This window comes from Ruditapes philippinarum, unplaced genomic scaffold (assembly GCF_026571515.1).
Source record: "Ruditapes philippinarum isolate M1 unplaced genomic scaffold, ASM2657151v2 ctg14631_1_1_1_1, whole genome shotgun sequence".
NCBI classification, from domain to species: domain Eukaryota; kingdom Metazoa; phylum Mollusca; class Bivalvia; order Venerida; family Veneridae; genus Ruditapes; species Ruditapes philippinarum.
The window spans coordinates 1-22,404 of NW_026853150.1; the positions used below are offsets into that span (position 1 = coordinate 1).

General features: G+C 31.7%; 2 protein-coding genes across 2 annotated transcripts; both read right to left on the reverse strand.

Annotated features, from left to right (window-relative positions):
* Positions 1-8: 8 nt before the first annotated feature.
* On the reverse strand, positions 9-10,966 carry LOC132735064 (uncharacterized; the record flags this gene model as incomplete). The annotated part of the gene is made up of 10 exons (XM_060721971.1): positions 10,915-10,966; positions 9,564-10,412; positions 4,815-4,928; positions 4,355-4,461; positions 3,734-3,918; positions 2,760-2,861; positions 2,069-2,203; positions 1,620-1,743; positions 836-1,105; positions 9-35 (listed from the first exon to the last, which is right to left on the reverse strand). Coding segments are annotated over exons 1-10 (1,965 nt in total), but the record flags the coding sequence as incomplete, so codon positions are not given.
* Positions 10,967-11,073: 107 nt separating this feature from the next.
* LOC132735075 (uncharacterized) lies at positions 11,074-16,280 on the reverse strand. Its single transcript, XM_060721981.1, has 3 exons — positions 16,108-16,280; positions 11,683-11,946; positions 11,074-11,181 (listed from the first exon to the last, which is right to left on the reverse strand). The coding sequence occupies exons 1-3, from the start codon at positions 16,177-16,179 to the stop codon at positions 11,074-11,076; spliced, it is 444 nt and encodes a 147-aa protein (XP_060577964.1). The 5' UTR covers positions 16,180-16,280.
* Between the last annotated feature and the right edge of the window lie 6,124 nt (positions 16,281-22,404).

Sequence of the window (22,404 nt, forward strand, 5' to 3'; positions counted from 1 at the left end):
GGTTTGACTTGGAGGGCTCTTAATGCTAGTTGAGGCTAGAAATAATGAAGTAAGAAAAATAAACATAATCTACATTATAATGTATTAAACATCTATAGTCATATTTTCTATAATTAGTGATGTTCCGATTGTCGCAAGTCGCTGATAATCAGTTACTGTTATGTAAAGCGACAATAATCGATTCACAAAAAATTGTTCCGCGACGTCGTCAAAAATGTTTAAAGTATCAAAACGAATTAATTCTGACAGTAATTTTAATTTTCGATCGCAAAAAAATTATCTTAGAGACAATTTGGAGTTGAATAGGATCAATACGTGATGTAAACAATAGAAAAATAATGTGATGTGAATGTTATTATTTGACATCCATTGGAAAATTAAATCTATTTCGTAAAATAATAACTAAATAGGGTTAAAACTGTGTTTAAAAGTGCTAAATGAAGTTCATGTTACTGAATATAATCAAGTGCCTTTGGAAAAAATGCTTCTTCCTCATTTATTTTTAACGCGACTTTAATCGGAAAGTTATCGATTATGTCCCATCCGATTGAACCGATGATCGATTGGGACAAATTTCATCCGATTTCCATCACTATCTATAATATTTTTAGCAGATATATCACACTATTAAAGCCATATAATTATAATATACAAGCTCTCATATTAATTTCTTCTGGAAGTTTCATGATTCAATGTAAAATCTAGTTATTCAGCTTTTATCAGACAGATAAATAAAATTAACTTTCTTTTAATTCTTAACATTATCTTAAATCTTTCAACACAATCTTACTCATAAATAAGAAATGGGGTCCCATCAACTATAAGTATATGTTACCTGTTTCATTGCTATAAGTCTGGTTCCACACAATATTAGATTATCTATATGATGATCCAAGCCAAACAACTTCTCCTCAATCACTGTTTCCTTCTTACACACCTTTTTCACAGATTTTTGAGCTTTTGGCGAGAAACTTTTTTCCCACATTTCAATAGCACGGACAAGAAAAGGGAGATTATCCTGTTCCTGTTGAAGAGTGTACCTCGAGTTAGCTGATAAGTCAGCAGTCCCAAAATATTCTAAATCTCCAGACTTATTTTTCATATACTGAAAGATAACAAAATAAACATCATCTTAAAATACATTCAGATCTAAAATACGCTTAAATGCTATGGAAAAAAAATTAAGCATTGAAAGTCTTGTAACATGTAAACAGTGTATGCTAAGACAAAATCTATTAGAAATATGTCTATAGAACACAGATGCCCACATTTTCTACTGTTTTGTCAGTATACCAACGGAAAGGTTGACAGTAAAACATTTGGATGAAAGGAGAAGGGTAAATCTATATGCTCCCCACCCATGAATATAAAATGCAGTGTACCATTTTCCTTACTTACTTTATGTATTTATGTGATGGAACTGTTAGATGACAAAACAAACTGCATAGTAAATAGTAAATATGAAGGTCAAACTGAAAGCAAGTGAAGGCTAGCCTTACATACTGATGCTAAACATGTATGTACTAGGATTATCAGATGTAATACCAATAACTCAAAGTGTTAAATGGTTATAACCAATAATATTATATCAAATTTCCATCCCATAGTGGAGAATTTACCTCAATTGCCTCCTCATGTAAGATGGCATACTTTGTATAGCAGGCTACGGCCAGTGTACTCTCAACTCCAGCAAGATTTTTGTCTAAAGCAATTATAGCCTTGTTTAAAAGTTCACCAGCTGACCTGAAAGAAAAAAACAATATGAAGACATTTAAAAATTAACATTAATCTCCATAATAGGTATGGTAAGATAAAAGTGTGATATTTGAAAAAGAAAAACCAGAATTATGGACGATAAACATACAGTCCAGACTGTCATGTGTGAATTCCTAAGGGACCTTAAGAAAATCAATAGCTTTAATATCATTATGCTAACTTTCCATTTTAATTGGTAGAAGTAAACCATAGATGCATTTTTGTACATTTAATCAAACACATCCATGACATAGCATAAAATGTGTAAAATATCCTTCAACACATCTTTAAAAGTAAAGGTAAAATAACTTACATGTTATTATATTTGTAACCAGTTATACACATGTTGGATGCTAGGGCTACCATGGCTTCAGCTTTCTCACTGGGTGTTTGCTCTGTGTCTTCTAATAGTTCTACAAATACTGGATACTCCATATCAAACTGTCTCCTGTAATAAATATCTTATCTTGATTCAACAGCAACACAAATTATAACTAACAGTTTTCGTGTCCTTTTTGTCAAGTTTTTAAGTCACACCAACACTATAAAGATCATAGGCAATTTTCAAACAATATATGTAAAGGAAGACATCAGGTTCTCCTCTGTTGATTATTTTAAGAGGGAGCATTCAACTAGGAACTGTCTGTTATTAAAATTAAGACCTACAGTAGTGAGGGGCAAATATATTCATCAGCCTGAACAACTAGGCAATGAAAGCACCATTATATTTCATATATTCAAGATAACAAAACTATCAATTATTGAAAATGGTATTTAAACATCCCAAACCTGGCTTAATTCCCTTTAAAATTATCATTTATTATTGGCTGAGTATTTATTAATTACTGAAAAATAGCTTTCATCAAAACAGGTAAACAACTAAAGATAAATGTCATTAAACAAAGGTATTTTTTATTGTAAAATAAAACAATAAAAGAAGGTTGAAGAAGTTTTATTGATTTCTACACCTATGATAGAAGAACTACAGTGAGAGATATAAATACCTTGAGTGTTGTTTCCAAGCCTGATATTCTGCTAGCAATAACTGTTTACTGGTGACACCTTTCATGTCAACACCAGAACTTTTTATTACAGAATTAAATGTCCTGAAAGTAAACAAATAAATTTCCATTAGTAGAAGTTATAGATTTAAAAAAAACCTGAAAGTTCTGAGTTTAAAAATATTTCTATCAGTTTTATATAGATAAAAAGAAAAGAGCTTAGAGGAGTATTAAAACCTGAAATTTTGGACAATACATGATCACTTTTTTACCATTTATTTACTTTTTTTATCTGTTTAATGTACAATGCAGTTAAATGTCAATAAATAATTATTTCACATTTACTTCAACATTGTGCAATGAATAAGCTTAGTACAGTGTAACTTCTTGACAGCATGTCATTAAATTTTCAATATTTTCAATGCAGTCATCTAATTTATTTTTACTTAACTGAGAACTTTGGACCATCACATGATGTTTGTTTGTTTGTTTGTTTAATTTTACGCCTTTTTCCAACAGTATTTCAGTCATATAGGCGGGTAGTTTCCTAACCATCGTTCCTGGAGAGTTACACCAGTACTAGACTACCTTCCTCCGCACTAAACTACCAAAGCATCTCCCGGGGATCGAACCCACGCCAGAGAGACCATCAGATGAAGGGCTGAACTAATAACATGTGCAAACTTTCAGATTTATTTGCTCACTCTGTTTATTTTCTATTATCTAAAACAATATTACCCAAAAATGAAAAACGTTTTGAACCCTTTTCACTCAAATTGGTCTTAGAATCGTATAAAATTGACTTTCAATTAAATTCAGAGTATATCTTTTAATTATAATTGACATATTTTCCTGTTTGATCTATAAAAGAATTTCAAATTTTATGTTTTAGTTTTTTTGGACCACCATGGAACTGCTTAGTCATTTATCACGGATGATTATCTAGAATAATTAAACAGGTATAAATGGGTATTTACATAGACTGGAATATTGCATCTTTTGAGCTCGCCTCTTTTCTCAACCTTGTCCATACAATGGCTATATTTTTTAGACCATCATCAATAGCTGTAAACGCATGTACTATAGTTTGAATGGCTTCCATCCATTTCTCCTGTAGCATGTAACACTCCAACAACTTCTCAAACATCTTAATCAAGTTTGGCTGCAAAAGAAAACAACAAAACATACAAGTACTTGTTACACTTGAATTTAAGCAAGTTTATAAAACAGTATCTTGTGTTTGAGTTGTGCTAAAATAAATGACTTTGTCATCCTTCAGGCATAAAGTCCACAGGACCTGTTTTGTTGTTGTTGTTTTCTTTTTGTCAGAATAAAGTTTCAAAAAGTGAGTGGCACATGTGTGAAACATTGCAGAACTTACTAAGTATAGTATTTGCACATTTTGTTGGTAAACATTATCTTGTTTTCTATTATAATTCATGAAAGTCAAATATCAGGAACTCTTCCGATGTGATCATAGGAAAATATGAAAACATTGAAATCATGCAGTGTCTAAAAATTATATAACTACATATTTCATCAATTATATAATTATTAATACATTAATTAGCTTTTAATTAAATATGATATAAGTGTACCTGTTCGCAGGTATGTAGCTGCTCTATGACTGTAGTATAAAGAGAGGCCGCCTCATTGTAGTATTTTGCCTGCATACATGCTGCCCCAATCATATTACATACACAACCTAAAACAAGTTAAAACTTTTACATTAATCCAAGTCATTGCTGCAACCAAATGTACATGTTATTTAGTACAAACATGGTATTAAGTCCTAGTTTTGCAGCATTAAATAAAGAAACAGGGATATTTTAAGGATTTAACTGTAACTTAAAGCTTAAAAATTATGTACTGATAATTTACAATATCCTAGACATTTAATTTTAAGTTTTATAGCATTAAGTAAAGAAAAAAATCTTGTATAATTATCTAAGCATTAAGAAAGCAAAGGAAAGTAGAACATTTTTTTGTTATTAAACACACGCATACAATACATTTGTTCAGGATACTGGATTAAACAAAGGCATATTCAAAGAGTACCTATATTATATCTCTTGGAGTGAAGTGATTTTTCTGTGAGCAATGTAATGTTGTCATCCAAAAATTTTGTGAACTTTTGAGCTGTGTCAACACATTCTTTAAACAGCTCTACTCCTTCAAAATATATTAAAAATAATATAGTACATTCCTATATCCTTAACATTGACTTAATTTATTCCAAAATCTGAAAATTGCTAATACTAATCATGAAAAAAGTCGTTGATTCATCTTGCAGTTAAGGATAAGAATATTTTTAATAGTTATGACCTCTGAAATTTAATCAGTCTGGAAAGATGTAAAATTTGGTCTGACATATACAAAGTCAAACTTGTCTTTGCTACTCACTAAATATAATGACTTCCTATCATTTACAACCCTATGTAAAACACCTGATGTTAATCACTATCATACACTATGTGAAGCCGCTGAATTAAATGACTCCCCTATGTGATGCTAGTATATATGTAACAACCATAATTTTAGTAACCCTTAACAATTACTTTACTGAATAAAACAACTTTTATAGTTTCAGTCTAAATAATGTAACCTAAAAATAATTTCCACACCTTGACAATGAACGATGTAGTTTCTAAATCAAAAAGAGGTAAAATTTAATTATGAAATCATCAGGAAAAAGTTCAAAATAACAAGAGCTGTCGGTAGGACAGCACGCTCGACTATTCTAAGTGCTTGATAGTAAAAGAGCCTTGATAACGTAAAATTTAGAGCTTTGATAATGTTAAATTTTCTAAGTTCACAAAAGGGCTAATTTTTTTTTTTTTATAAATTCATGTTATAGGCCTTAGAGACAGTCTAATTATACAGTATTGGCTTGACTATTCGGAAGGTAATGTCACAGGGGTGTTTTATTGAGTATAATAATACTAATTACCTATGAATACATAAAATTGACAGAAAAGGTACAAAGGCTTGTTATTAAGATATTTTATCAAGTAAATCCCTGCTTTATTATTATGAATGCATATAATTGTTCCAAAAAAGGCACAAACCCTTCAGTAATTATAGAGATAACAGCTTACAAGCAAAACTTTACCATGAATTTCTAAGTTGAAAAAGGGGAGAAAAATCAGCCTAAATGCAAAATAGAATTATGGATCTTTGTCAGTGACCTACAATTATGACCCTAAATGCATATGTGAAGTTTTAAATAAATATCTTTAATAGTTATTGAGATATGTAAAACTTGCATGTAAAAATTAACCAAGAGACTAAGTAGAAAAGGGGATATGAATCAGCCTTAATGCAGGATAGAGTTATGGAACTTGGTCAGTGACATACAATTATGACCCTCAAATTATGACCCTAAGTACATGTGTAAAGTTTCAAGTAAATATCTTTGAAGACCTTTAACCTTGAACAAAAATTTTCTAAGTTTCAAATTTAAGGGGCAAATAGTTCTGCAAATATTGCAGGCAGAGTTATGCAATTTTGCAAACTGATGTACATTGTTACTATAAACAAGAGCTGTCACAGGAGACAGCGAAGCTCGACTAATAAAATACTGGACGCAGTAAGGAGGACAAAACTATGAATCAAGGGGAATAATTCTAGAAATAGTCATGCTAGAGTTATGGACCTTGTCACACAACATTTGTGTAATGATAAGAAATATATATTTGAAGTTTGAAGTAGATACCTTAACAAGAACTGTCGGAGGACAGTATTGGCTCGACTATTCAAAATGTTGTCACAAGGGTGATTTATTGAGTATAATAATGCTAGTTACCTATGAATACATAAAATTGACTGAAAAGGTACATAGGCTTGTTATAAAGATGTTTTATCAAGTAAATCACTGCTTTATTATTATGAATGCATAAAAATGTCCCCAAAAAGGCACAAACTCTTCAGTAGTTATGGAGAGAACAGCTTACAAGCAAAATTTTACAATGAATTTTTAAGTTGAAAAAGGGGAGAAAAATCAGCCTAAATGCAAGATAGAATTATGGATCTTGGTCAGTGACCTACAATTATGATTCTAAATGCATATGTGAAGTTTTAAATAAATATCTTTAATAGTTATTGAGATATGTAATACTTGCATGTAAACATTAACCAATAGACTAAGTAGAAAAGGGGAGATGAATCAGCCTAAATGCGAGTAGAGTTATGGAACTTGGTCAGTGACATACAATTATGACTCTCCAATTATGACCCTAAGCACATGTGTAAAGTTTCAAGTAAATATCTTTGAAGAACTTTAACCTTTAACCAAAATTTCTTAGAGTTTCAAAGGGGCAAATAATTCTGCAAATATTGCAGTCAGAGTTATGCAATTTTGCAAACTGATGTACATTGTTACTATAAAAAAGTATTGTAAATTTCAATTGAATATCTCAAGCAATAATTGAGATATTTGACTTTACAAAAAAAAGCATTAACCAAATTTCTAAGTTATAAAGGGGCATAATTCTGTAAATATTATAGGCAAGTTATTCAACTTGTTAATATATGATGAGCATTGTTACTATCAATAAGTATTGTAAGTTTCAATTGAATATCTCAAGCAATAATTGAGATATTTGAATCTACAAAAACTTTAACCAAAATTTCTAAGTTGAAAAGGGGCATAATTCTGTAAATATTGTAGGCAGAGTTATCGAACTTGTCAATCTGATGTATATTGTTACTATAAATAAGTATTGTAAGTTTCAATTGAATATCTCAAGCAATAATTGAGATATTTGAATTTACAAAAAACTTTAACCAAAATTTCTAAGTTAAAAAGGGGCATAATTCTGTCAATATTGTAGGCAGAGTTATCCAACTTGTCAATCTGATGTATATTGTTACTATAAATAAGTATTGTAAGTTTCAATTGAATATCTCAAGCAATAATTGAGATATTTGAATTTACAAAAAACTTTAACCAAAATTTCTAGGTTAAAAAGGGGCATAATTCTGTCAATATTGTAGGCAGAGTTATCCAACTTGTCAATCTGATGTATATTGTTACTATAAATAAGTATTGTAAGTTTCAATTGAATATCTCAAGCAATAATTGAGATATTTGAATTTACAAAAAACTTTAACCAAAATTTCTAAGTTAAAAAGGGGCATAATTCTGTCAATATTGTAGGCAGAGTTATCCAACTTGTCAATCTGATGTATATTGTTACTATAAATAAGTATTGTAAGTTTCAATTGAATATCTCAAGCAATAATTGAAATATTTTAATTTACAAAAAACTTTAACCAACGCAGACGCCGACGCGGACGCCGACGCCGACGCCGGGGCGACTACAATAGCTCTCATATTCTTCGAATAGTCGAGCTAAAAAGTAAAGAAGTTATTATATTTCTTAAAGAAAATCCTAAGTTCAAAGGGAGATAAATCTGTAAATATTGCTTCAAGACTTATGAACATTGTCACATAAAATGTATTTGATGATTAGGAATAAGTATTTGAAGTTTGAGGTAGATACCTTTAAAAATAAAAAAGTTATAATAAAAAATAACATTTTTCTAGTAAAAAAATCTAAGTTTATGGGGAGATAATTCTTGCAATATTGGTGCTAGAGTTATGAACCTTGTCACATAAGATGTGGATGATGATAACGTTAATATATTTGAAGTATGAAGTTGATCCCTTTAGAAATAAATAAGTAACAGTAAAAAAATAATATTTTTTATGGAAAATTCTAAGTTCAAAGGGAGATAAATCTGAAAATATTGGTGCTAGAGTTATGAACCTTGCCACATAAGATGGGGAGGATGATAACGTAAATATATTTGAAGTATGAGGTTGATCCCTTAAGAAATAAAGAAGAAACAGTAAGAAATAGCATTTTTTTAGGAAAATTCTAAGTTCAAGGGGAGATAAATCTGAAAATATTGTCGCTAGAGTTATGAACCTTGTCACATAAGATGGGGATGATGATAAGGTACATACATTTAAAGTATGAGGTTGATCCCTTAAGAAATAAAGAAGTAACAGTAAAAAATAGTATTTTTTAAGGAAAATTCTAAGTTCAAGGGGAGATAAATCTGAAAATATTGGTGCTAGAGTTATGAACCTTGTCACATAAGATGTGGTTGATGATAAGGAACATATATTTGAAGTTTGAAGTTGATACCTTAAGAAATGACAAAGTTATAGTGAAAAATATTTTACTGCACCAAAACTTTAATCTAAAATCTGGACGCGGACGCCGACGCCGGGGCGAGTAGGACAGCTCTCCATATACTTCGTATAGTCGAGCTAAAAAGTGTTTTAAATTTCAATTGAATATCTCAAGCAATAATTGAGATATTTGACTTTACAAAAAAACTTTAACCAAAATTTCTAAGTTAAAAAGGGGCATAATTCTGTCAATATTGTAAGCAGAGTTATCCAACTTGTCAATCTGATGGACCTTGTTACTATAAATAAGTATTGTAAGTTTCAATTGAATATCTCAAGAAATAATTGAGATATTTGACTTTGCAAAAAACTTTAACCAAAATTTCTAAGTTTAAAAGGGGCATAATTCTGTCAATATTGTAGGCAGAGTTATCCAACTTGTCAATCTAATGTACCTTGTTACTATAAATAAGTATTGTAAGTTTCAATTGAATATCTCAAGCAATAATTGAGATATTTGACTTTACAAAAAACTTTAACCAACGCAGACGCAGAAGCCGGGCGACTACAATAGCTCTTATATTCTTCGAATAGTCGAGCTAAAAATTGATGATTTTGTATGGACTCAATTGTTTATGTTTCATATAGATATGGATATAAAATACCTGAGTCAGCATCTACTATTTTTTGGAGCAATGTTAACTGTTTGTAGTACACTTGACAACATCCCTGAACATAATCCTGTTTTTTTGTGGGCATATCATACAACTTGTCCTTCTTCATATCACAACTCTGTTTCTTGACCTCCTTTGATTTCTTCTTTGTATCTTTTGTTTCATCATCCCAAACATTTGCTGCATCAAGTTTCTCGTATGTAGCATGTACAACTGTACAACTGTCTAATAAAACCTTTACTATACCAATATCTAAGATATCATATACCTTGGAGGAGAACGGTTGCAAGAACCACTCCAACGTTCGAAACACAAGTTTCAAATTTTCAACAGATTCAGTCTGTATCATCTTTGTGAGGTCACTGTTTACAGCTCTAATACTTTCACTGCTGACACCTAGCGGTTTTGAGGTTTTGACAGCCTCTGTGGCAATGACAGAATATGACAATACATCTATTAATACAGCATACAGTGGAGTGGTTCCACAAGATAATGTCATATTTTGAACAACTTCTCTTGCTTTCTCAAAATCTGACATACTGACAAGATATTCAATGAACAAAGCTTGTACTCTGTATATGACAAACCTGTATACTGAAATACTCTCAACACTTGTCCCACTGTTTGATAACGTCTGTAATTTATCAACGATACATTGGAAAATACTATAAAACATCTCTGATGTCCCTTTATCGATCCACTTCCTGTTAAACTGTGTATAATAAGCAATGACAGTGTGTAACAACACGCATAGCTTGGCAGGATTGATTGGTGTGCAGCATAAAAATTGGAGAGATAGCTTCTGTAGAGCCAGGTCATCTTTCAAGCTTTGTGATGTTCCTGAAAATTATTATACATTCATTATATTGTACATGTAATTATGATCATCAAACAGTATGTTTCAAGCTTTATGAGGTCCATTCAGTAAGTTTTCATCTTGTATAAAAGAGGCCTATAAAAGGCCTCTTCCAAATGAAATGGAAATTTTCTCTTCTTTTCTCAAAACCTGAACTTACACCAATTTTTTTTACTTCCATAATAAGCATTTTTAGTGTTAATTTTTTCTCAAATCAAGAGGCTAAGGCCTCTATCTAATTAAGTGAGAAAAAACAACAGACATTAAAAGGTTTGTATATTACCAAAACATTACCCACACAGTCTGGATATTACAACAAAATATCAAAACAATATTTCAAACATTTTTGTAGATTGAAAAAACCTTTTACTGACCTTGACACCAAGTTTTGTTCATACAAACAAATGTACAGATAACTATTCAAGAAAATACTAAGTTCTAAGATCTTCCTGCTTTGTACATAAACATTTTGTCTGCAGTATATACCTTTGTCAGAGATTAAGCCTCTAATCACTATTTTACGAAGCCCTCCTGACATGTTAACTTTAGTGTAAAATTACAGAAAGACATTATTATTCCTAGAGAAACAAAGACATTAAATACCTTGTTTGAGGATGTTACTTGGTAACTAGCTTCCACAATATACTATGGAAAGCAGCCAAAGAGATTGTGGTGGGACGTATCAGGACAGCCAGCATCATCTAGTATCATGTATACAATCTCTGATATCTTCACAACATACTCCAGGTATGTCTGTAATATATAAAACAATACTAAAATGTAATATCAAGGTTATAACTTATCACAAGAATCAGTCTTCACGAAAAACTTTAAAAAGCACAGGACATTCGGGCCAGTAAAATTTGAAATCTTACTGGCGCTTATTTCGAAGACTGAAGAATTTTTTTGTTATACATCACAGTCTCTTTGTAATTAACAGTATAGCTATACTTAAAACATATATTAACAAGGTTTTAAAAAAAAAAAAAATAGGTACTACAATATTGTAGAACATTAAACTTAAATACAAGTGACAACTGTGATGAGAATTTATATTAACAAACATTAAAATATCAGGGTGCAAACTATTGACTATCAACTTTTAGAAGATGATTTGTGGTTAGGTTACAGAGGTTAACATTGGTATTTGAATAAATTATGTTACTCTATAATGATAATCATTCTGAAGGTAAAATAGACTGAGCGAAGAATGCTTCAGAAATGTTGTTCTATACATGTTATAATAAAGCTTACGAATGCTGCGTCTTGTATGGTGCGTAAGAGATGGTACAATAATGATGGCACAACATGAGTCTTGTCTACATCTAGAAACGGTTGTAACTGCTTGTAAGCTTGTGCACATACAACAGCTGTCTTCAGAATTTCTTCCACTTCAACTTTGTCTTGTACATTTTTGGATTTTGTCATGCATCTATGAAGGCAGTTTTGAACAAATTCACTGTATAGCTTTGCTTCTTCATGTTTTAATTTGTCCTTCCCTGCTCCCTTTAGAAATGCCTGTGAAAAAATAGAGAAAAAAAGGATTAGTCAATAAAGATACATACACAAAATGATCTTGTATTACCATACTTTAACTACAAAAAGGTGAGACATGTATGCAGGCATTATTCTGCCTATTTCATCTTCATGTCAGTCAAACATCTAAGGAGGATATAAACAAGTACAGTCAATACTGTCTTAAGCAGCCAGCCAAGGGATGAAGTCATTTTGGCTGCTTAAGAAAAAAACAGGTGGCTGCTGAATGGAGGATCAAGTTATTATTCAAATTATTCTTCATTTTTTTATGTGCTTGGGAGTTTACCAATCAGGATTTAGTAAAAATAATCATTAATTTGCTTCATCTTAAGGCACTGTATCAATTATTATACAAAGGAACTATGTTAATATTTTTTTCAAGCTGTATGTAAAGTGCTATTTAAATTTAAGAATCTTATCAGGAAACTTATTAGAATAAAATTAATTAAGAAAGTGTTTACAATCAGTCAAATTTTTAATGAATGTGTATATTTTTGGATGATGAAATGTGGATGATGATAATTTTAAGATGAAGTAAATTTATGGCTATGTTTTTCTTATATTTTCTATCTTAGATCAGAAGAATGAATGGATGCTGGAAAGCTCTAGGCTCATATGGAAACTGCTCCAAGAACTGCTATGGCTAAAGCATTTTCTCGCAAAAAGGGACCTCACTACTGGCATTAAATAACATATATTATTGATTAATTTATTTTTAAATCTCATTCAAAGTAAATTTGAAATGTGCCTCCAATTAGTGAAGTTAAGTTTGGGAGTCATTTACTCCTGATTTTGGCTTGTGACTTCCAAAATATAATGCTTTACTTTCTTTACCTGTAATATAACAGGTCTAGGATTTCATAATATTTACGGACTGTCTGTAAATTTTTGGACTAACCATTATTTTACAGATTTTTATATCTGTAAATTTACAGACATTAAGTAAGAAAATAGTAGAAGTTGCATTAAAATTAAAAAAAAAATTTAAAATGAATAATGTCTCATATTATATGATTAAATATAAGGGAAACGGACAAAAGCCCTCCCAGACAAAAGCCCTCCCGTCCAAAAATGACAGGGCGGACAAAAGCCCTCCCGTGAAAATGACAAGGCGGACAAAAGCCCTCCCATGAAAATGACAGGGCGGACAAAAGCCCTCCCGTGAAATTAACAAGGCGGACAAAAGCCCTCCCGTGAAATTAACAAGGCGGACAAAAGCCCTCCTGTTACGAAATATATATGTGTGTTACACACCTGTTGTTTTTTTTCAATGCACTTAACATATCAAATTTGAAGCATATATATTTGTTGTTGTTTTCTATTGGTCTAAGTATTTTCATGAGCTAGAACCACCTTTCATTCAGAATATACCTTTCAGAAATGTTTAACGAGGTAACATTTTTACATGAATGTCGACCGTTTAAAACAAAGGAACTTTTAAAAGACTCATTACAAGGCACATTATAGATGTCTTGGACTTTTAATTTTAGTTAATTTAAACTTCTTTTCATCATTTATTACTCTATTGATCTTAATTTCACACAGAAGTAATTCTTCATTTTTACGTGAATAAATATGCACTTAAAGATTTTAGCACTTATTATTCAGATGCCTGTCAGGAATGTGCTCTAGTTCATACAAACACGCTTATGCCAATTGGAAACAAAAATATTCATGATAACAATTTTAATATGTTGAGTGCATTGAAATGAAAGTACAAACTTTTCAATGTACATATATGTATTTGCTGCAGGAGGGCTTTTGTCCGCCCTGTTATTTTAACGGGAGGGCTTCTGTCCGCCCAGTCATTTTTCAGGGAGGGCTTTTGTCCGCCCTGTCATTTTCACGGGATGGCCTTTGTTCGCCTTGTCATTTTTGGACGGGAGGGCTTTTGTCCGGGAGGGCTTTTGTCCTACACTATGGAAAAATTTAGAACAATTTGATGACTTTCAAGTTTTACTTTTAACAAAAATTTCAAAATCATCATTATACATACAAAGTTGAAACTCACCCCATTACCTTTTAAATATAAACAATCAATAAAACAACTTATCTTAAGCTGCGGATTTTAGTGTAATTCTAAAAACAGCTAATTTTACATCAAATATCTGTAATTGTATTCATGTCATTAAACAAGATACTGTCAATTAAAGACACAAAGGAAGTGTGAAAGAGACTACATGTATATACTGTCTTAATATATATCAAAGGAAAATTCACACATAAGTTCACACACTTCAATAGAAAGATTATTCTACAATTAGTTATATCACTTTCACTTTAATTAAAATATATAAAGAAAGACATTACATCTTTAACTGTAGCTATTTTAACAATCAACGCAGCGTGTATCTTAATAACGTTCACTTAGTTGATAACGAAAACAGTTTTGAAAGCTTAATAAATTCAACAAATGTGCCCAAACTGTTGAATCTTTGTAAATTTATCCTTAAGTCTTGGCAAAATTTTAATTATATAGCATCCAACATGTTTATGATAATAGTTTTACAGACTTACCCTTTTTCTCGCCAAAATAATCCATAAAGATACTTCTGCAATACCTGAATACATATATACTCAGTGTGAGAACTTTCTCATATTGAGCGCGCGCATATCTATTTATATCTTTCGCCAATTATAAATTATCCGTTATAATGCTACCTGATTGAATTTTACCCGAAACAGCGTAATTAAATTACAAACTTATCGCTTCAAAACTCTTTCAAAAATATACTTATTTTATTTACTTTATTATTATTATTACTATTTTCCAATAATGGTAATAATAACAATAATAATAAATACACCAAGGTCAAGATCTATATTGAAGCGTGACATACAGTAATCAAGGGAGAATCTCAAAATTATATTTGAACGTAAAGTTTTATTTATAACTTGATTGAATCTCTTAGTACATTCTTTTTTATATGTGTGTTTTTTGTTTTTGTTTTTATTAATATTTCTTGTTTTTCTTATCAAGATGAACTGTTAAATTATCTAGAATTAAGAATATCCGAATTCCCCCCCCCCCAGAAAACACACTGTAATAATTCACTTCACCATATTGTTTACATTATAGGAAAAAAAATATATTGTGCAAAATTATGTATGTTTACTGCTGGAAAACTAATGTATTATATATGTGTTATATTAGAAAATCCTCATATTGTACAAATGTGCTTGAGTGAATAAAGATATCTGTCTGTCTGTCTAAAAATAAAATAAAGACTAAAGAATTTACTTACTTATAACTTTGTGATATGAGCCTTATTTTAGGGCAAAAAAACAACAATTTATATCCATTGTCATTGGTCAATTACATGATAAAATAATACGGGGAAGACAAAGCTTCGCGGGCCCGGGCTTTGGCTTGCCCGGCTATAGACTACACGTGTATATTTAAAAGAAAATCAAATAAAAAAACAATTAAAAAATATATAGAATTCTATACCTATCAATGAAATTTTCAGTGTCAGTTCTAGTTAGGCGCCGTCATTTACAATGTAACTCAATGATAAAAGGCGGTGTATTCCGATAACGGAACAAATTTCAACTTTTCGGATTAAAAATAATCGTCCAGTGTTCCGAGTGAAAACGGAAGCTGGTATATATATATATCTGAATGACACCTTTAAAACGAAAAAAATGAAAGGATTTTTTACCAACTTCCCCGTACATAGGCTTTGCCTAATTTCATATTAATAAAAATGTTAAAACAATAAACGTAGGGCCTACTCAATCACTATTAATTACATTTAACATTTTCTATATAAATTGTTGTTAAACACAAAATAAAAAAAATGGGGGGTGAAGTGTCTCAATCAAATTTCTTAAAATGAGGGGTGAACTGTCTGCAAAAAAAGGGCCTAGGGTGAAGTGTCTGGGGGGGGGGGGGGGGTGGAAGTGTCTGTTAACCGTAATCACAACGCCTAACAAGGTTGGCACAGCGTCAGAGGTCTGACAAAATTGTTTGTGACTTGGCAAATGCTAAAAAAGAAATTGATGACATTTTCAAAAATAGATAAAATTTCAAACACTCAACATGGTCTTTCAAATAGAAACTTTCAAAATATAAGAAATTATAAACAGAAAAAATAATTTTCTGTTTGACATATCAGTGACAGCACAGCTTGTGTATTCTACCTCTATTTGAGAACTCAATCCCACTTCGAATGATTTCGACGCTTCGTTGAGTAGTTTACGAGCCGTTGCCATCGTCAATTACATAAAAATTAGGACTTGTTCTTTCATAACATAACTAATTTACAAGAATTCTTTTGAAAGAACCGCCTTTCTAAATTCTTTTACGGTGATCATATTTTTTGCTAGTTGTGAACCTCAGTTCGGCAGATGTAAAGTGCGAAAATTTTATTCCCGGAGGGAGACAGAGGATTAATACGCGAAAGGACTTTTAGCGTCCGAAAAGCGATTACTCTCTCAATCAACTGAATTTATAAAAAATATTTAAACAAATGAAAAGCAAATATTATTCTAGCAAAACACATGCTGATTTTAGAACAATAAGATCATCATATACAATGTTTATCAAGAGTCCTCTCCCATACCATTAAAAAATCCTATCTTCATATCAAACAGTTCTAATAAAGTAGTTAACGGACAGAAACAATAAAAATATATACTGTCTTTCAAAATAAACATACTATGTAGATAAAGTCCCAAATACCACAAGGTTCCACATTATGGTGTGAAATATGAACACATTCATTTGACTACAGGAAATAGGAACGCCAACACAACAAAAATCTGACAGACTCGGTTGATTTGATCCTGTCCATGGACGGCATAAAATACAAAAAATAAGATATATAAAAAATAACTAACATAATTTCTGTTCTAAAATATCAAGTCATGTAATTTAGACACAACTTCGGGGTTTCTCTTCTAATTAAAACATTACATGTAATTATACCAGTTAACCTGTATTTACACAAATATACGAATATATGTCATGATCTACCCAGCCCCTACTTTTGATTATGGATATATTATTTGGTCCCAAAGTAACAAATCAGACCTTGGTCCCAAAGTATCAAATCAGACCTAAATAGCATAACAAAATTGCAAAAAAGAACCGCAAGAATTATTTTAAATAAACCTGTAAAAACAAATTCTCCTGTTATTTTAAATAAAAGATTGTTTCAAGGTAGAATATCAGAATCCAAACTTATTAAATTAGAAGATACCAGAAAATGTTTTAATGGCTTTTTTATCCCTCGTAACCTATAACAACATGAATTGTATTTGATCTCCTTACAATTTCGTTAATATAATGTAAAATATTTACAAAGAGCTGGCGAGGTTCATTTTAAACCGTTTGCAAAATAAAACGGAAAAGCTTAATATAAAATTTAATGTTAAACGTTGCAAAACAAATATTGCCAAAGTCATTCTTTTAAGATTTGTCCTTCTTCTAAATTAACATAAAGTTTACACATTCATTGTCGTTTTTCTTCGTGTTCAATTTCGTCTTCTAAATTTCTTCTCCCTTCTTTTCTTCTTAAAAAAGGTACACAAAATCGATGCAATAAATATCTTAAAACTCTAATCGATTGATGATTTAAAATTAATTATATAAAAGAAATTTTAGATAGTCCAGGCTTGGGACATTAGGGTGGCATTTCTCACGCGTGTCCACTCTCATAGACTGAGACAAATTTGAAAGTCTTAGTTATTTCCCTATATCTTTTTTACTGCCTTTAAAAAGTTAGCTGTTTTTTATCAATGCTGTTTTAACATTTTGTAAATTTATAATGTATGTCATCAATATTTCAATACATTGACACAATTTTCGATTATTTTATGCCCGACATTTCAAGTTATCTTTTATTTAATGCTAATAAACAAAACTTCTTCCCCCAAGCTAAACGCTTAGGGAACTGCATGAAAGTCGAAAGGTCAGTTCGATTCTGTCATATTTACAAAAGATACTTTGGAAATAAAGGAAAAATATGTTTTAGAGAAACCAGTTCATTCAACATTATCTCAACGCAATCCCTTCAATATTATCTTTATAAAACACCTTTTTTGAGTAGCATATGTCATCAAGCTTTTTCAATTTCTTAATTATGACTTACAGGGCTGGGAATCAAAACTGCGTCGTATCCTACAAAATTTAAACAAACGCCGCCACCTTGGAACGAAAAACGTATGTTTTTGATTATAACTTTTTTTTTTGTTGGAAATGCTGAAAAAACAGATTATATTGATTTAAACGCCGTACAAACTATTTTTCCGCTTCGTTCGGTTTATATGTTGCTTGGGCACAATATTTTTGGCAAAACAAAATTTAATAGCCGAACAAGCTTTGCAACTAACGGAGCTCAGGAATTTTTTTGAAAATTTCCCTGGATACGACGCAGTTCATATTTTTCCCTTTATTATCGTTTTTTCCGAAACAAATCAAGTTTGTATACTAGTTTCAGAGTTCACCATTAACTTCAAAATATGGATTTTGCCATTCATTTTACTAAAATTTTCATAAAAAAAGATGTTTAATTTTTCCAACGAAAATTAATATTTTTACGAAAATGATAACGACGCAGTTGAAAAAAAATTATGAAACACCTAGCCATTGTAATTTTTTCCTCAGTCTTTTTCAACAGGGGTTTAATTTTGCAATAATATGTCTATTTTATGGAATAAATCCAACTTTGCGCTAAGATGAAAAAAAACCCCAGATTCATTTGCGGTGTTTATTAGCATGTTCTGTTGCTATTTATTATTTAGAATACATTTTGGTGTCATGTCCAATTATAACACTTTAATTTGAAAGTTTACAATTGCGGAACGCCTACACTTTACAGGTTAAACATGAAACATGTTATTAATTTACTCCATAATTTTTTTTAAAAAATTTAATTTCTTATACGCCATGTATTATTTCCCCTTTTTTTAATCTTCCAATATTATCCCAAAAATATAATATTGGCAAAAATTTATAGAAAGGTCTATGAACTTGTAAATTTATTTTGGCTAGCTGCGCTCTAAGTAATCTGTGGTTTTCTGGCATGTTCTGGTAACCAAGGTAATTTTTTTTGAGGTTTGTTTTCAAACTCTTTCACATTACATCATATTAGCCTTTTACTGGGGGGGAAGAACCTCAGGTGCGCCTTTGTGTGCATTATTTCAGGCAAAAAACGTTGCAACCTGAGAGAACCATCGACATTTCGAAAACTACATGTAGCTTGATAGGTTTCCCCACCGAAAAAGAATAAAAAATCCCTGGTGGTTTTCGAATTCATAGCCATTCAGTTCAAGTGAATTTGAATTCGTAAAACATAAACAGCTCGTCGGCTTCGGGTCGTGAAAACACCAGTCCTGTCTGAGATTTTTTTTCAAACCAATTTGTTAAAATTTTTCAGCTGTACAAATAAGCAGTTTTAGTGTGGTGTGTTTTTATTAACCCTTCTGGCGTGAAATTTTAAGATTATAAAATATTTGAATTAATTATAAAGACAATAACATTTAACTTTCTTATTGAAATGAAATAGTTCCTTAATCTCTAAGATTAATTTTCTTTGATATTTCGGTGCGAATAGGCAGAAGAAATTTTCAATGTAAAACAGGGGGTAATCCTCTTTGAAGTCATTTTCTGAAAAATTTTGTTTAATTTTTCAGGCAATTCATTTTCAAATAAAAATCACACTTTAATTTGAAGGTATGTTTAGATGCCATGTCTCTAGTCTGTGGAAAATTCGATGCGATAATCTGATTTAAATTTTCTCTTCAATTTAGTGAAAACTTTTTTCAATACTATTGAAACGTCCTGTCGTGCATACATCTGTATCAAATTTATCGGTGCAAAGAGTAAAATACCTTTGCAAAACGGACACCTACTTTACCAAATAATTTGTAGTTTTATCATTTGTAACTAGATTTTGAAATTTAAAGCTTATTAATGGAGAAGAATGATACTATAGTGCAAAAATAGAAAATACATTCCGTAGACCTGTTCTCATCAGCGAAATACAATACGACAATGCAATACGGTAAAATTCCGCGGCGCTGAACGAAAAATGACTGAACGGAACGCATATACCCTACTTGTAAAAATATATCGTACCTTAAACATTTAACCGCCTCCGTGGTCGAGGGGTTAGAGTCGATGATTTCTAATCCAGTTACCTCTCTGGTGTGGGTTCCATCCCCGGGAGATGCTTTGGTAGTTTAGCGCGGAGGAAGGTAGTCTAGTACTGGTTTACTCTCCAGGAATGATGGTTAGGAAACTACCTGCCTATATGACTGAAATACTGTTGAAAAAAGGCGTAAAATGAAACAAACAAACAAACAAACAAACAAACAAACTTAAACATCTATAATATAATTTTAAAAATCTAATGTTCAGTTTCAAATTATAAAGCTCATCTGTTCTCACCGATTATTAACAAAATGAATACAATAAAATCGGCACGTAATAGACATAATAACGGCATTGGCGGAAATTGTTGCTAATTATAAATAACAAAGGTAGGCAGACCTTTACAAAATTTGTGATTTCAAAAAAACAACAAGGTCATTCCTGATTGATACAGGGTCCAGGAGAGGTTACCCTGGAATATTGAATTTTGTATCAAAATTCTGTAAATGAAAAAAGTAAACACCCCAATTTCGAATCTCAGGAACAAGTTTATAAGCATGAAAAGGCAACACTAGAACACGTTGTCATATGGGTGTGCGATCACGTGTCTCAATGTATATTGCATTTGATACAGTTTTCCGGAATTTGTAGATGCTTATGACAGGAACTAAAAATGCGACCGAAAAATGAAGCCTTAATAGAATTTTATTACATTTTCCATTTTTGTGGAACCAATGAGTGACCTCTGCTTTTGACTTAATTAAGTTGTAAACAAGAAATGTTGTTGGACGTTATTAGCATACCTAGCACATATAATTAATAGCTGAACCAATATGCAGCCAAAAAATGAAAATACAACTGCGTCGTATCATATTTTATTTTCAACTGCGTCGTATCATTTCGTAAAAATCATTATTTTCTTGGAAAATAAACATCTCTTTTTTATGAAATTTTAGTAAATGATGCAAAATCATATTTTGAAGTTAATGGTGAACTCTGACACTAGTATACAATTGATTTGTAGGAAAAAACGATAGATAAAGCAATATGAACTGCGTCGTATCCAGACATTTTCACAAAAATTCTGCTCCGCTTCGAGTTGCAAGTTCGCTATAACTTTTGTTTTACAAAATAGTTGTGCAAGCAACATATGCCGAACGAAGCGGAAAATAGTGTAGCGTGTCAATACATATATCTGGTTTTCAGCCATTTCCAACAAAAAAAGTTATAATCAATAACATACGTTTTTCGTTCCAAGATGGCGGCGTATGTTTACATTTTGTAGGATACGACGCAGTTTTGATTCCCAGCCCTGACTTATGCAACCTCATATTATATATATATATTCACTCTACTAGTACTACGTTGTACAGTCAAGCTGTCGGGAGAGAGTCTCTAACCCATTGGCCAGACAACATGTGCATCATAAAAATGTTGTCGTTCTGTAGTTTATGTGTGTAACATTGTATAGAAACTTAGACTGGATGACTTTTTTCAGGGAGTGAACCTAAAGTGGTCGTCTTATTGCTAAGGTCTGGTTGCAAAAATGACTGAAAAGACTTTGTGAGTAAAAATTGTCAGTATATCTTGCTAGTTTGATAGGCACGTAATATAAAAAAAAACAAAAAAAAAAAAAAAAACAAAAAAAAAAACGAACGAACAAACAAAAATAAAATCACCAAAAAGCACACACAAAAAAACAACAAAAAATCCCACACCGTCACTGTCACACGTGAAACAAAAAGTACCTGATATGTTTCATGATTACAACTTCTTCTTCTTCTTTCTTCTTCCGGGTAATGTACTGGGCCCCTCTGGAGCATCGTCGCACAATTGTGACTATTTACATGAGTGAAGGGAACATCAAGTGCAGCTAAAAACAGGTTAAAAACACCATGCTCCAGAGTTACTCGTGCAGCGCACCCATCCTCGTCTTGAAGACCTCTAGGGACGGGGCTGTCATCACGACTTCTGGTAGGCTGTTCCAAAGTCGGATCCCAGAAGGAAAGAATGAATACTTGTATGAGTTGACACTGGTTAAGGGTTGTAGGTACATGTTGGCATGGCCTCGGGTGTGTACTCCAGCAGGGATCAGTATGTGATGGGCTCGGATATCACCAGGCTGTTAATGACTCTGTACTCATCACTGCTTTGGTTTGCTGACGGCGGGCTTCTAGAGTGTCCCAGCTTAGAGCTTCCATCATTGCAGTAACGCTGCTGGTGTAACGATAATCACCTGTGCAGAACCTGGCTGCTCTTCGTTGGCAGTTCTCGAGCTTACTGATGTTGGCCTTGGTGTGTGGGTCCCATACTGACGAAAGCATACTCGAGCTGAGGTCTAA